Here is a 16658-nt window from a genome sequence, read left to right as displayed (position 1 = left end):
CATAAAGGTGATACTATTTTAACTAAAGAAGCCAACATTTGCTACTAAAAGTACCTTTCGCTTGCAGTCAAAAATATGTTATGTTACAGTAGTTTAATCTTTAATTTATTTCAAGTGAGTGAGTTTCTTTGAATTTTTGCTTGCAAAGTAATCTGTCTTCCATCAATGAGAATCTGTGCAAATTATTAAAATAAAAAGGTTTTCAAAGCAATGCTGCTCCTTACTTCCTTCACTTATATTTGACTTCAGGCTTATTTAATATGCTCCCATGTAGATAAAAGTAGCACAATTTTGTTTTCATGCTGGGTGGCCAAAAGGTTAAACGTCAAGTTCCCAGTGTGGGGAAAATCCCAAAGTAGACAAAATTGTTTTGATGCTTAGTGAAGTTGTATTTCTAGCAGCTACTTAGATGTAGAACAGCCAACAATTTTGTTAGTTGATCCCTTTTCTCTGAGATAAGGACATTATTATATTAAAATATTTACAAGCATAGGAAGCTGGAATGTGTTTAAAATGCTGTAAAAAGGGCCCTGTTCAAATATAATTCTGTTACAGGAAATTCTTGGGGTAGCAATGTTTATCTATAAGCACAGCTACTCCAGAAATCCTCCAAAATAAATATTACACTGCCATATTCTCCAACAGTCCGTCTTACATAAGTTTGACAGGCAGATTACTTGAACTCTAGCAGTTCTTCCAGAAGATTCAGTCTGCATGTATACCCTGCTATACATGTCCATATGCTTTGCCGCATGCGAGACTGAAACATGCTGGATCTGTCTATCCCAAGCATGTGTCATCCCTTTTTAACATCCTGAGGAACACAGAAGTAATGCTGAGAGGAAAATGTTCCTTTTCCTTCAACAAGGCTCTGCTACAGCTGGCAGGCAAGCGCTATCCCTCACAGGGTGATTACACGGTGAAGAGCATCAGATGCTATCAGCCAACGAGCAAACCACTTTCCTACATTTGGCAATTGACCCACGTGGAATGCACAAGGCATATGGAAAAAGGTTAACTACAAGTGATCCTTGTGAAAAAGATCCTTTATGCATCTCTTCAAGCAGCATCCTCTCTGAGCAGGCAGAAGAGCCTACTCTCTAGGGGCATTTGCCTTACTTTTTGGAGTTAAACTCTTCTTCATTTCACAGAGTTGGAAATATATGATGTAATCCACTCAGAAATGTGCTGCTACAAATAAACTTGACCTTTTGAGTATTTTCACAAGGAGAAAGAGAGAGTTTCATGGTACTGCTGAGGTAGAAGGAAAAAAAACGCTAGAAACATCCCAAGCATGCAGCTTCCTTCTCCTGGAAAGGAGCATGCCTTCAAGAAACACGATAAGTAAATGCTCTGTGTCTGTCTCCCCTCAACTTCTCTTTTAATTCCCAAGTCACCTCTGAAGGAAGTGATTCTCAGCAGCTCTTCATAAAAACATCTGAACATAAGGACCTGGAGTTCACTATCTTTACACAATGACAATGCAATTACAGAAGAGATCTCTTTGGGGTGCTAAATATGTCATCATTTGTATTTCCAAGAAAAATTTAATAAGCTGAAGAAATGACACTGGAAGTAATGAATATGGAAGCAAGGAACTGGAAGACTAGCACTGCTAAACTGTGCTGAAAAAGCATGATATGCGGCTGTCCTGACAAGGTAAATACTTCATGAACAGAACGTTGTTTGAAATCTCAGGATCAGGGCTCTTTTGGGGTTAGTACCATTCTCAGTTGTCAGTACAGAGAATCTATACCAAAAAACCTGTTGTCTCAAGGAGTTTCCTGTTCTGCATAAGCATCTCCTAGACCCGCAAAGGAGCTCTCCCAGTCTTTACCAAAGCCTTCAGGCATGATACCAGCAGGTCTGGGTGCAGAATTTTACTTGATTCTGAAACACTACATGGAAGTGACCTGGAAATTAAGTGGAAGGCTTTGCTAACAAATTCAACAGCAAAACTGTTTGCCACATAATTCGCCCCATGTTGGTGACACGTATCAGAATTAATCTGACTTCTAGCAAAGAGCAACTTCTTATGTGGCTGTACATAAATTCACAAATCTGTTTCTCACCAGGTTTCATTCTGTAAGCATTTCATAGCACAGAAAGATCTGCAGCCCATTCTGACACTCTCTTTCTCCAGGAGCCTCAGATTTTTTTCAGTTACTCTCAAATGATGCACCTCATTTCTGAACCAGCCAGGAATGGGGAAGTACCCCCATCAACATCCACATAATCATCAGTGTTAGGCCGGCAATCCCAAAACTCTCTTAAGACTGGTTCCATACCAGTGAATACTAGACACCAGGAGTAGGACAAAGCAACTAATTACCAAGGTGGATATGATACTATCATATTCCTAAATGTTCCTCTACTACTCCCAAGCATTATTTGCACTCAGCGGTAGAACCTGAAGAAAAACAACCTGTGGCGATACTACCAGGACCAAGCAAAACTCTCACAGGCCATGTGAATGTTACCTGGAAGCAGTTGGCCTGCAAATTGTTCTTGGAAAGTCACAATGAAGTAGGTCTTAAAAAAAAACACAACAAAACACAGACATCTTCTTCAGTATCTAGCGGGACCAGAAACCTATTCTGCCGCCTGCTGGAGCTGCCTAGATGAAACAAGGCTGTTCTGCCCATTACACCTCCACAAAAAGCCACCTCAGGAAATAAAACATGGGAATTAAGGACGAGCTATGACTGCCTCATCCATACCTATCTTGAATTCTCTTGACCATTTTTAATATTTAAGTACTTTAATATTTGAAAACATTGTGATACTGTCTTCAGTTACAAGTTGATAGCGCATTAACTGCTAACTATTTTTTCTATTGTCAATTAATATTTCAGGTATTTGTTGAATGGAACCAATACATGGGAAGAGATGGACTTTGTGTTGCACACACTAGAATGTTTGAAATTTGTTAGGAATCTCCATCAATTCCACGTTTTGAGGACAGGATTACAGGTTTTGCAAGCGGTGACCACTTTGATGTCAGGACTGTTCTTTTGAAGGGTTGTTCTAATAAGTAAGTTGTGAGCGTACAAAAACCTTCATCCAAAAATACTCATTTTGTTGGATGGAATACTCATTTCCATCTGCTACATGAAGCCCCAGAGATAAGGCAAAAATCATGCAGTGCAATTCCTTCTAGCAGCTACTGTAGCTCACTATAGCACCAGGAAGCAAGAGCAGAGACACCAGCTGCCTCCCACTTCAAACGATCCAAGTAAGAAGCATCTGGGAAGGGAATCCTGCTGGAAGGAAGCTTATCAACAACACACTACCATCGCATAATACGAGGAACAACATTCACGGTATTTTATTCACAGAGGTATTTTAGAAACCTGTAATGAAAGAGCAGGCACAACTCTTGAGGGCAATCATAAATGGCGCACAGATCACTGACGGAGCTCACGGTCAAACTAGTCTTGGTAGCTGAGCAGCTAGACCCAGTATCAAACTATGGCATTCCTGTGCTGCCACACAAACCCTTCTGCAGGGCAACAGCCAATGATAGATAAAGCACAAGAATACATTAATTCAAATCAAAACTTTCACACCTATTTGATCCTCATTTTGAGAGGATGGGTAGGGGGGGCAGAATTGAAAGGATGTTTTGTCCTCCGAATGCTGACCACTAAGATCTGCTACTTGAAATCAACGAGAACTCTCATTCAAAATAAAAGATGGAACACAAAGCCAACATATCAGTCACTGAGCATTTAGTCTGGCTACACAAGCTGAGTGGACACATTCCAACTTACTCCTTCAGATTTTATTGTTAACCCAATTGAAACCCAAAATAATTACAACCTCTTTTCACACAGGCACACAAAAATAAGCACGTTCATTTTTTCTTTTTTTTTTTTTTCCCTTCCTGGTGTTCAACCCTACAGCATTCAAAAATATTCTGCGTATAGAAAGCAGACACATTTTATTTCACATGTTATCTTATATTGGTTCAAATCTAACCGTATTTCTGACATCTAAGCTCTACACTTTGCAACCTCAACACTTTGGAAGTTATGCATGTAAAAAATTCATCATTTTAAGTCACACTAAATTTACTGATTTTTCAAGGTTGCAGCAGCCGTATTTCCTTCAAAAGAAGTCCCAGAATTAAGAGTGGATGGGTCAAATGATGTAAAGGTCTGTCCAATCAAAATGGCATGGAAGGCTGAAAGAGTTTCTTAGGTCCTCTGTGCCCTGGTACCACACTCAAGATAATGAGTAGATGAGGAATCAACAGCATCTGGCTCCCTTTCCCTTCATACATGACGTTGCCTATAGAGACTGCTTTTTGGCTAATAACGAAGGCAAAACTGCTACCAGTGTTCATAACTGAGCCTAAGGCCTCCACTGCAAAAAGGCAGAGCCCGTGCCCGCACGTATTATAAGTTAAACTCGACGTAAAGAAAGCGGGCCACTTGCACCGCTGATTTTCAGCCTCAGAAGCCATCAGCCTGCCAAACCACCTAACCACGGCTCTTGCCATTTTAACAAGCCTGTAACTTTGAACGAAAAAAACAGACAGCCAGACATCACCACCATATGCTAAGCACAGCACCCTGCAGGATTTTCTCCCTATGGGGGGGAAACTTCAGTTTCCAAGGGGATGCCAACTCCTCCTTGCCACCCGTGGCCGGCCAGCCACCGCACCTGCGGCAAGCACCGAAGTTCTGCGCAAACCTCTCGCGGAGGACAAATCGCAGCTTTTGTGCTACCAGCAGCGGTTCCCCTTACAGAACAATGTCTTATAAAAGGAAAAAATTAGAAGGTGATTAAGAGCTCCGAAGACCGTTTAAAGCGGGAGTCTCCAGGCGCTGGCTGTGCCCAGCGGGCACCCCCGGGGGAGGCAGGGCAGGGCAGGGCAGGGCAGGGCAGCCCCCCGCCCTATCCATCCCCCTCTCCTCCATCCCCTTCGCCCCGGGACGGGCTCCTGCAGCGGCCCGGCTCCCAACCTACCGTCTCCTTGGCGGCGGCCGCCACCGGGATGGGGAGCAGCGCCCGGGCTCCGCCCGCCTCGGCGGCTGCCGGCTCCCGGGGGGGCTCCCGCCGCCGCTCGGACAGCCGGTGCCCCGCGTAGCCGGCGACAGCCGCTCCAGCCGCCGCTGCCGCCGCCGCCCAGCCCAGCTCCCGCCGCCCCCGCCTCGTCCCGGCCCCGCCGCCTGCCCACAGCCGCCGGCCGGGCTGGGCGCCGGGCGCGGGGCACAAGCGGCGGCGCCACCGCAGGAGGGTGCGCAGGGCGGCCATGGCCGCGGCTCCGCCCCGCTGACGGGCGCACGGAGCCCCCGAGGGGGAGAAGGAGAAGGGGAAAGCTCGCGAGAAGCGGGGAAGGGGTGGGGAAGCGGCACGACACCGCCCCGCCGCCCCCCCCCGCCGGTACCGGGCGCCCCTGGCAGTCCGAGCGCTGTGCTCATAGCGAGGGGTGCCGAGGGGCGGCCTCGGGCAGCCGCAGGGGTTTGTGCCCGTGGTGGGCTGCGAGCACAGAGCCGGGCTGCTTAGGGCGAAGCGGCAGGGTGGCGTGGAAACCGCCCTGAGTAGGGACTGAGCTTATTCGTGGGCGTTGTCGTGTAGTGTCATGGAATCACAGAATATCTCCTGCTGGAAGGGACCCACGAGGACCCAAAAATCAGACTGTGTGTCTGACAGCAGTGTCGAAATGCTTCTCGAACTCCGGCAGGCTCAGTGCTGTGACCCTGGGCAGCCTGTCCCAGCGCCCAACCACCCTCTGGGTGCAGAACCTTTCCCTAACCCCCAGCCTGACCCTCCCCTGTCCCAGCTCCATGCCGTTCCCTCGGGTCCTGTCGCTGTCCCCAGAGAGCAGAGCTCAGCGCCTGCCCCTCCGCTCCCCTCGTGAGGGAGCTGCAGGCCGCCATGAGGCCTCCCCTCAGCCGGCTCTGCTTGGGGCTGAACAAACCGAAGGACCTCAGCCGTTCCTCATATGTCTTGTCCTCTAGACCCTTCACCATCTTCGTAGCCCTCCTTTGGACACTCTAATAATTTAATGTCCTTTGTGTTTATACAAATCTGTAATAGTTTAATCTGCATTGTGGTGCCCAAAACTACACAGTGCTCAAGGTGAGACTGCACAAGAGCAGAGCAGGACAATCCCTTTTCTTGACCGGCTAGCAATGCTCCAGAGCCTACTTTTTTTTTTTTTTTTTTTTGGCATTATGCTTCTGAGGTCTTCCTTCATGACCTAGCAATATGTCTTTGCAGAAACCTGGAAGCACTAGCTTCAGAGAAGAAAAAGCTTCCAACTATACCTCATTTGTGTCATAAGCATGAAGTCTAGAGGTGACGAGCATCAAAATTGTTCACTTTTACTGCTGAGTCAAAAATATGCACTGACCTTAGTTATCCTTACTAAAATGAAGACTGCTGTGAGTCCATCAGTCCCTTAAAACCTACCAATGTCCAGATCCATTTAAAACATTGGAAACTCTTGGGGGTGTACCAGCTACACAAAAATCTGCAGCCTGCTGAAACTAAAAATGTGAGGCTTGTTTCAGAAAAACTTCATGTTTTGAGGCCTTCTCATCAACCCCCAAAGGAAACCACAAACACTTGCCAGATCTGCAGCCTGCAGCCATGTCAGCCCCCAGCATAACCGAGTATTAAAGAACAGTTCTTAATAATAAGAACGTGCTTTTGTCCCTACTTGGAGCTGATGGGCCATGACCTTGTAAAGCATTTCATGATGCATCATTCTCCATGGTACAACCTGAATTGCCTCCTGCACTGCATTGAAATTTCCATAAGCTGTATACGTAGAATCATAGAATCATTAAGATTGGAAAAGACCTCCAAGATCATCTGGTCTGACCATCCATTTCAAGTCACAGCACACCTTATGGCATTCTTTGCAATGGTCAAGTGCAGCCTCAATTTTTTTGTCCTTTAATTGTTATAAGTATGCTCTTCCCAAGTTTCAGTTTTTATTTATATTTTTTTTTTCTAAATTTTTTGCTGGGTTTGTATTTTACTATGAACAAGATGTGAATCTGTTATGTAATTGTAATTCAGAAAATGCATAAATAAACACTTTAGTATGTTTAAGGCATTTATGCATTTTCAATTTCTAAGAAAATGTTCAGTGGTTACCATATTCCGTCAAGGGAGAATTATGTCTCTATTTGACAACAGGCAACCTGACAGTTTGTACAAATGTATGTATGTCCAAGGTTGATTTACTACCAAGATAGATCTGGAAAAGCTGGTATCTGGGGTGAATGATAGTCACTGCATTTCTTTTGATATTTTAGAATACTGTAAGCCAATTCATTAGCCAGTTTACATTACTTTTATGTATTAAAAAGTAAATATTTTTTTAATGTCTACTGCTTTGTTTGTAAGTATACGTATGTTTACAGAGTGAAAGGCTTGTCTCCAAATCTGAGCTACATTTCTGTACTAAATGATACAAGGACAGTATTCAGGTGTCAAGGCAATATAGTTGTCTACCAAGTTGTCTACTCAAGTATTTTTTCAGCAGTTGCATGACTAAGCATTCAATTTGGAAAGTTTTGTAGAATGTGGCTCTTGGATCTCTTCAGTTCTAGGTGCCTTATTAGGAGACATCATTCAGCAATGGAATTACCTTTTAGAAATAGTCTTGCTTTTTCCATTTTACTGAAAAAGAAATCTTTTGGTCAGTGTAGTGTCCCAAAGTAGACCTGTTTGCTGAATGCCTGATCAGTTGCTTAAAACTGGAGACAAGAACCATGCGTTATCCCCCGATCACATTGTTTCCCTGAAATTGATTAGCCACAATTTAATGACTTTTCAATAACACCTTTAGGCTAATCTTTTTTTATTATTATTATTTTTATTTATTTATTTATTTATTTATCTTTTCACTTCAGAAAAACCAATACACATCTGTAACTACTTATGTCTGGGTACGTTAGAACTTCCCTGGTGAAGTGTTTGCTTAAGAACAAGAGCACAATTTATTTGTGCAGTAAGTCAAAAACTGTAACCTGTCTGTGCACATAATCCTATGTGCGCAGGTTCAGAAACCATCTAAATCTATGTGCTTTTTATTTAGTGATCCGCTTAGAGAGCTAACATGAAAGTTGTCAAGCAAGACATTTGGACGCTGATATATATGGAAAAGGTCCGTTCTCTGTGGATGTAACTGGATGTAAAGGTTCCTCACTACCTAGGTAGCTCACTGTGTGACTTCTCTATCCCACTCCACTTATATGAGAGTTTACCTACAAACACATGGGCAATAAAATCATGAATCTTAAAAAGCTCTGAGAATTTCTGTTTTCACTCAAGAAACAAACAAACAGAAAAATGAAGGTGCCAGAAAGGTAAAACTTAATTTCTATAGGAAAATTATTTTTTTCAGCATTACTTTTACCTCCTCTGATTTTTTTCGTTATACATAAATATACTTACACATATATATATATATGTATGTATACATGCATACATACCTGTAACTTCAGCAATTCAGAAGAAAAGGTTCTGGATGTATTTTAAGTCCATGCGTATTGCATTTTAAAGGTTTTACATCATCAGATTATGACCCTATTTATACATGCAGCCTTGAAAGTTATCTTGTTCTTTTTTTTTTTTTTTTTTTTTTTTTTTCCTAGTAAATCCTGTATAAGAATACACCTTACTTCACTCAGACTTGCAGTACTCCATAAGGCTCTCACTGTAGCTTCATCCTGTTCTGCTCTTCTTGTTGAAATCAGCCAACCATGTTTTCTGGTCCCAGACTAGGAATAATCTGGAAATGACCATGATACACAAATGTCTCCAGATGGACAAATTTCTTCATGTTCTACTCAGTGTTTTTTGTTCCACCTAGTGTTTGCTTTCTTGTGTACTCATGACCCACCTGCCCCCTTTGTTCTGTTAAGTGTTATTTTATAATATGATTACAATTTTATGGCTGGCATGGCACTTCTGTAATGGAGTTCTAAAATTAATAACGGCACAATACATTGCAGAACAAAGTTTTACAAGGTTTTCTGACCAACCTGATAGATACATAGAACTCTCTCTCTCTATGCATATGTATGCATATCAAAAATTTTGGTGTGTTGTTTTCTCCTTGATAGCCACTAGGTTTTTCCTGTGACAATATGCTATTCTTAGGCAATGTACAGTAATTATATTGTCTATAGAAGCCCCAGCTACTCGCTATGGAAATAAAAACTTGACCACATATGTATTTGTTCAACGACGCTGAAAGTGCAGTCTTTAGGAAGTATACGTAACGTTGATTAGATTGCACTGTATACTTTAAGTTCAATAATGCACTCTTGTAAAAACACTCTTCAAAATTATTTAACTTCCCATGGTATAGTCTCAGAAGGTGCATAAAAAAATCTACAGTGTTATCTTTTCCTGTCACATGACTAGTGCAAACAACAAAAAAAAATCTTATCTTTTTGTTTCTTTTCTCGTACTTTATAAAACAGTGTAGCCGGTTCAGTGCCCAGACATTAAAGACTCCACTCGGAACAGATTGGCATTATATATTCCACTCTACAGAAAATGTTTCCACTATATAACAGGAAAGATTTAGCCATAAGGGTCTTCCAGTGGATGACGGCAGAGGATATTGTTTTCAGAAAAACCCTCCTCCATTGGGTGCCATCTAAGCAGAAGAGCCCTCTGCTTGGTAGGGCTTGGGGAGTACTGCTGGGACCCGGGAACGCTTTCTGTAACGGGGCATCTTTTGGCTCAGAATACACCTCCTATATATTTAGCTGTACCATCCGAGTGCATGTCCTGCAACTTAGCAGCTGTGATGAACTAATTACAGTTTGATCTTGACCTACCTGTCATGTCAATAAAAATGCTTGATGCGTGTTTCAAACGTTTCAGGTACATTTGAGAAATCAGCATACAGGCTACTTGAGAAATAGGTGCCATATAGATTATTCAACTTTGATCTATTTCTTTGATTTAGCACTGCAATTAAGTAGATTTGGTTCAAAGAGAAAGCTCATTGGTTGATGTTTTACACTGATGTGATAATGTTTACACAGATGTGCTTTGAAATCTCGATTATGGTGGATTTTTGGGTCCCACCACATGACAGGCTCCTGTTATCTGAAAGGTAAAATAATATAACATCTATCTGTAACTGCCTTCAGAGCAGGTCTGCCCGTGCTCTCTTCTGAGGTGATTTATCTGATCATTGTATTTAGCGTTAGTTTTTTCAGTTTTAAATCCCTCCACAGTAAATCACTTGCTTTAAAGCAGCCTTTTTATAATTCAGGTGCACACAGGGGCAGTACTTAGGACTGCAATGATGAAAAGGTGTAGCATTACCTGCTTTAAAGCACCTGCCAATTAATTAGCCCTATACTCTCCACAGCAAATAAAGCTAAGCAGTCAAATCCATTTGATCTCCCAGATTTAGACGGTGACTGAAAAGACCATGGAGCAAGACTGGAGAACTAATCTTTCATGATTCTCTACAACTTTTTTGTTTAAATGAAACCTTAGACTGCCAAGCAATTCTCTCAAACTTCTGAGAGAGTTAACTGCAAAAGATCTTTGCGTTTCGTACTTTAAAACTTTGTTTTAACATTGGCAAGGAATTGCATTGTGCATCTTGAACACTAAGATGAGCCATGCAGTTTAAGCCCTAAAATTCATTAGATATGATAGAAAATAACAGCGCAAAAGGCAGAAGTTGAGTTCTTAGTTTTAATACACCATTGCTTTATCATTGCTAGTAATTAATGTGTTCCACAAATAAATTTGCCTGTGTGAATCATTTTGCTTTTGTGTTGAAAAATGCATATGCTCAGCTGCAACAGGACAACAAGGTCCCACATTTTTTAATACATCGTAGAAAAGATAACAGGGAGCTTTTGGGATATGACATGATCATTAATTTGTGGCACTCAGACTTTGGTAATGGTCCCGTTCCAAAACCCCAAGGAAGATGGACTAGATGGGCTATCTCTTGCTCTGTTTCTTCATGGGTGCAAGCTTTGAAAATATTTATTACAAACCACGTGCCTGCTCATTTATGTTTTTAAGACTGATATACAAACGCCATAGATCAGTTTCATGTCATGTTAATGATAAATTAAATTGAGGGAGAATTTGCAGAGGGGAAAACACCTCCCTGACTATGCCAATTTCTTTAAAAATTCCCCTCCTTGTAACTGAAGTGATAAAAGGAAAGGGTAATGCATGTACATTTTATTAGCGTTTCAGAAACAGGGAGCAAAGCTGTCAGATCTTTGTGTTTTTTTTCTTTCATGTGTGTCTGGGCAGGTCTAACCCTCAGGTAACGCCCTTTCTCCTTCTTCCCTCCTGCCTCTCCTTGCACCTGTCCACGTAATGCTCCAGCAGCTCCCACACGGGCCACACTGTGGACCCGGACCTGGTTCTGGTCCTGATCCTGGTTCGGATCCTGGTTCCGGTTCTGGTCCTGATCCTGGTCCTGATCCTGGTCCTGATCCTGATTCTGGTCCTAATCCCGGTTCTGGTTCCAGTTTTGGTCCTGGTCCTGATCCTGGTTCTGGTCCTGGTCCTGTTCCTGATCCTGGTCCAAGCCCTAGTTCTGGTCCAGGTTTTGGTCCTGATCCTGATCCTGCTCCTGGTCCTGGTCCCAGTCCTGGTCCTTGTCCCAGTCCTGGTCCTTGTCCCGGTCCTGGTCCTGATTCCGGTCCCAGTCTTGATTCCAGTCCCAGTCTTCTTCCTGATCCCGGTCCCGGTCCCGGTCCTGATTATGGTCCTGGTCCAGGTCCTGAGTCTGAGTCCTAGCCCTGATTCCTGGTCCTTGCCCAGGTCCTGGCCTTGGGCTGGGCACTGTCCACCAGCAGCAAAGGCACCTGTGCATGTGTATATGTGTGTGCATGTACATGTGTATGTGTGTACGCATGTACATAAGTGTGTGTGTATATGTGTGTATATGTGTATATGTGTGTATATGTATGTGTATATGTGTATATAAGTGTGTATATGTATATGTACGTGTATATGTGCATGCATGTTTGATGTGTCTGTATGTATGTGCGCACACATGTGTGTGTGCATATGTATATATGTATGTACATATGTATATGTGGATACACGTGTGTGTGTGCGGCTCTATCTGTGCGTGCCCGCCCGGGGGCCGCCCCTGCCCTGCCCTGCCCTGCCCTGCCCTACCCGTGCCCTACCCGTGCCCGTGCCGCCGCTCCCCGCTCCCCGCTCCCCGCTCCCCGCCGGCCGTGCCGTGCCGTGCCGTGCTGGAGGTGCGATGCGCGGGGCTCGGGGTTTACAATTTCAAACGCGGCCTCCCCGCCGCGGCCGCCATTAGCATATGTCAGGGGGCCCGCGGGCTATATATACCGGCGCGGGGCCGCGCCGCCGCCACCCCGCCGCCTGGCTCGCAGCGGCTCGGCCCGGCCCGGCCCCGCCGCGCTCCCCCACATGCCCGGCAGCCGCCGCCCGCTCCTCCGCCGGCCCGCGACCCTCTGGCCCCGCTGCCCCATGGCTCCGCTGGCCGACGTGGGGCCCTTCCTGGGAGGCCTGGACGGCTTGGGGCAGCCGGTGGGCGCCCACTTCTTGCTGCCGCCCGCCGGGGAGCGCCCGGCGCTGCTGGGAGAGCGGCGGGCGGCGGCGGCGGAGCGGGCGGGCGGCGGAGGGGCGGCAGCGGCGGCGGCGGCAGCGGCGGCGGCCGCGGACCTGGCGCACTTGCAGGGCATCCTGAGGAGGCGGCAGCTCTACTGCCGCACCGGCTTCCACCTGCAGATCCTGCCCGACGGCAGCGTGCGCGGCACCCGCCAGGACCACAGCCTCTTCGGTAGGAGCCGGGGAGAGGCAGCGGGGGTCGGGGCAGGTGCCTGAGACGGGCACCGGGGGCGGGGAGCGTGGAGCATCCCCTGAGAGGGGCGGGTGGCAAGCGGGGGGCTCAGCCGCCGTGGGGTGCTTTGTTTTGAAACGGGACAAAAAGTTGGAGCGGAGGGACCCATCGATAGCCCGAAAGGAGGGGAAGGCAGCCCCAAAGTGTGCACGCTTCACCCAACAGCAGAGTGAATGAATCCTAAGCGGCAGCAGTAGGAGCTGCGCCTCCGAGCAAACCTGCCGCTGTCAGCTCCGTGCGAGTTGCGGTGGGTATTGATTTAGCAGTCGTAAAAAGGTGATTAAAGTGCTTCCTATCGCCCTCCCCACAGCCAAAACAGCCCGCTGGAAGGGCTCGTAATTGCCTTTATAGCACGGGGATGTTTTCAGAAGTAGGAGAGCGGTAGTCAGCAGAGTTCTCAGAAGGGAGATTTCCTACAGCGTGTAAACACGAAATAAATCTTCGCTTAAAAAGAAGAAAAAAAGTTAGCCCCAGATCAAACATTCTCTGGGCTTTTTAGAAATGTTCTTCCTTTATTCTACCACCGCTCTCTGCAGGTCTGTCTGATGTGGTTGCTTTGTGGGTTGAATCACCTGTTATTATAGGCTTGAAAAGAGTGGCTTTGAAAATGATACCAGAAAGACAAAATGCCTCCACCTCTTTTTCTGGGACTTTGTGATTTAGGAACTGGAAGGCTAGCTTGATTTACATGCAATAGAGTTTTTAATGATCGCTCTTTGTAAAGGATTTATACTCTTTGCTGCTTGGTGAGATAACTAAGAAACCTGCCAAAGCTCAATTAAAAATCAAAACACTTGAAATTGTTGGATAGTCCAAACAATCTGTCTGCTTTGCAGTGAAAGCTGGTCCTGTATGAAAAAGAGAAATCATAAATACAGCAAATAGACAAAAGGACACTGTAAAAACCAAACACGCTATTTAAAACCACTTTCCTTAGATTGAGTTTCTTTTACTGTTTTGTGGTTTTGCTGTTGTGCAGCAAAATCCTGGGTATGATTCTAGACCAGCTTCTTTTGAAGCTCTGTTTACATTGTTAACAACTTCCAAAAAGCCGCTTCACACATTCCCTTTCTTTCATGTTTTATATGTACTATAACCTGTGCATATCAATTGGTTAACCCAGCTGGCATATGCTTGCCAAATTGCAGGCTTCAAATAGAGCATCGTCTCCCGAATACTTTAAATTATTAACATGGATCCCATTTTGGGCAAATGTAAGATAAATAATTCTATAATCCAAGCATTAGCAAATAACCGGCATATTTCATGCACATAAAAAGCCTGCACTGAAGATTACAAGTTGTGTCAAGAGGTGCGGGCCAATGGGCTAGATAAGATGTCTGGCAAATACTTTTTTTTTTTTTTTTCCTGTGGGTAGATTCTGTTATATAAAATTCCCATCAGTACTTTGATTTCTATTCAAATGATCTAATAATGAAAGTGTTTTTTTAAGATAATACTATAGCGAAAGTAAAGTATATTTTCAGGTAATCCAAATCTATCTTCCAATGTTTGAGCAGGCAGCTTGGCAAATAGCGTCTAATCATTACAGATTGCAACTGCATAGTACTGAAGGTTTTAGCCTGAGTGATGAATAAAAACCTTTAATCATCAAAGCAATTATATATATATAAAAAGCTTTCTTTAAATAAAGTAGGACTCTTATACCTAGATGAGCTTCTCAGGCTGCTTTCCTGTGAAAATGTTGTATATGTTTCGATACAGTATTTGAAATTTCAGAAAAAGTAGGCCATATTTTTATATCTACTGTTTCTACTTGCTTTCAACTACATTTTGGATGTTTTTATTGATTTTTGTCACACAAGTTGATTTAAAACAACCTCTTATTGTCTTTTTTTTTTTTTCCCTTTGGATATCAGGTATCCTTGAATTCATCAGTGTGGCAGTGGGACTCGTCAGTATCAGAGGTGTGGACAGTGGCCTTTACCTTGGAATGAACGAGAAGGGAGAACTCTATGGCTCTGTAAGTACTACTTTCACATCAGCTTGTACATGTTGATGTTTTGAATCACTTATTAGCACTGTGCAAACACCTCTAGTGTCTAACTGAGGCAGTCTTAACTTTTAAAACACTGACATCTTTTCCTGTTGGAATAAACAATAAATTCTTAGAGTGTATGATGTATGGCCTTGGATACTAAAGATTTGATGGCAAAAGTTTCTCTATCCTAGATGCAGAGAACTGAAGAGAAACATTCCTCTTAAAGACAAAAATAGCTAATTAAACTAGCCATTCAAAAAGCATTTAGGTTGCCTAGAATCTAATTTGCTTTTCATGAATACTGCAAATGCATCATAGTGTATATCATCAAAAACATGTAATGCAAGGAGAAAAAACTTGAAAGGATAGCTATGGAACAGGTAAACAACTATTAATATAGTATCCTGAATTATTTTATGTAGATAATACTCCTTTACAGATCAGCAGAGGGTGCTTCCAGGTACCAGTTTTTAATGTAAAAGCATACTTTCAAGAGCTGGGAAAAAAGGATAATACCATGTGTCACAGTTAGGTACCACTCTTATTTGAAAAATCGTAATGGTGCAAAAGTATTGGCAGTACCTGGAGATCCCAGTTCTGGAATGCTTGTGCTTAAGAATGAAATTAAGCTTGTACTCATTACAGTTGATTTGTATATGTTGAATAACTTCAACATATGGCTGCAAAATACAAGCTTTAATTTTTCCAGTACCATTAGGGTCTCAGACTCTTCTCCTTCAAAATCTTAAAACATTTAGAGAGAAATTATTGGGTCTCTCCAGTTAATGCCTCTTCACTTTGTTGTTCATCACTTCTGTTTCTAATGCTTCTGGGACTGACTGATTTATTGCTTACCTGTAAGTGATTAATACCTTCTCTAAAAAGCAGAAAAGTGCATGTTATAATTTGTGACTTTCTTCATTAATCATCTGAATCCATAATGGGTTTTGGCCTAGAAGTATTGTGAAGGCTTTAAATGGGGTGACAATCAGTGCTTTGAACAAATATGAAATGGTGACCTGCTGGCTTACTGCTGGCACTTAAACTATACTATTGATGACTTCTTAGAGAGGGAGTTATCTAAGGCATGTTTAAATCCAAAATTTTGTATGTACATGTCCAGGTTTTAGATGAAAAAGGGATAAATTAGCCTGCCAAACTCCATGTTGTGTCTATATATTCTTCTTGGGTTTGATTTGTTAAAAATCAAATGAACCATAAGGCAGCACAAAGCCTATGGCATTTTGTTTATTTTTATCATTTTTTCAAGTGTGTTCAGATATCTAGCAACAGCTTGACTTATTTTTCTTTGTTTCTTTCTGTAGGAGAAACTAACTCCTGAGTGCATCTTCAGGGAACAGTTTGAGGAAAACTGGTACAACACTTACTCGTCCAATGTGTACAAACATGGAGATTCGGGGCGGCGGTACTTTGTAGCACTTAACAAAGACGGTACTCCTAGAGATGGGGCAAGGTCCAAGAGACACCAGAAATTCACACATTTCCTGCCCCGACCTGTGGATCCCGAAAGAGTTCCAGAACTGTACAAAGATGTGCTGGGTTACAGCTGAGGAAGGAGGGAATCTTGGAAGGAAAACCACACCAGATCTGTTTGATCTTGCCCTTTTATTCATGGCGATACCAGCATGAGGAACATGGGTACTGGATTTGAAGAAGCTACTTTGTGATGGCCAAACCTCTAATTTCCAGTGTTTGGATTTAGGAGACAAAGCCTTAAAGCTGAGAGTGGACCAGCCTCCTTCAAACTTGCTGACTCTGTGGTAGCCAGTAACAAAAGGGAAGTTG

The 16658-nt window shown here is 43.5% G+C and overlaps 2 protein-coding genes across 5 annotated transcripts in view; one reads left to right on the top strand and one right to left on the bottom strand.

Annotated features, from left to right (window-relative positions):
- The window catches only part of MICU3 (mitochondrial calcium uptake family member 3), a 47796-nt gene extending 42530 nt beyond the window's left edge, over positions 1-5266 (bottom strand). For all 4 annotated transcript variants that reach the window (XM_084285693.1, XM_084285691.1, XM_084285694.1 and 1 more), the window contains exon 1: positions 4975-5266. In XM_084285693.1, the coding sequence (XP_084141819.1) occupies positions 4975-5262 (288 nt within the window). In that variant the 5' untranslated portion in view covers positions 5263-5266. The remainder of the gene's footprint in view (positions 1-4974) is intronic.
- Positions 5267-12477: 7211 nt separating this feature from the next.
- FGF20 (fibroblast growth factor 20) lies at positions 12478-16423 on the top strand (the record flags this gene model as incomplete). Its single annotated transcript, XM_084286594.1, has 3 exons — positions 12478-12790; positions 14731-14834; positions 16178-16423. 3 exons carry the CDS (start codon positions 12478-12480, stop codon positions 16421-16423), a joined length of 663 nt encoding a protein of 220 aa, XP_084142720.1.
- Positions 16424-16658: the final 235 nt, after the last annotated feature.

The sequence above is a fragment of the Netta rufina genome (assembly GCF_964035555.1).
Source record: "Netta rufina genome assembly, chromosome: 4".
NCBI classification, from domain to species: Eukaryota; Metazoa; Chordata; class Aves; order Anseriformes; family Anatidae; genus Netta; species Netta rufina.
This window is presented reverse-complemented; position numbering and strand designations above follow the sequence as displayed.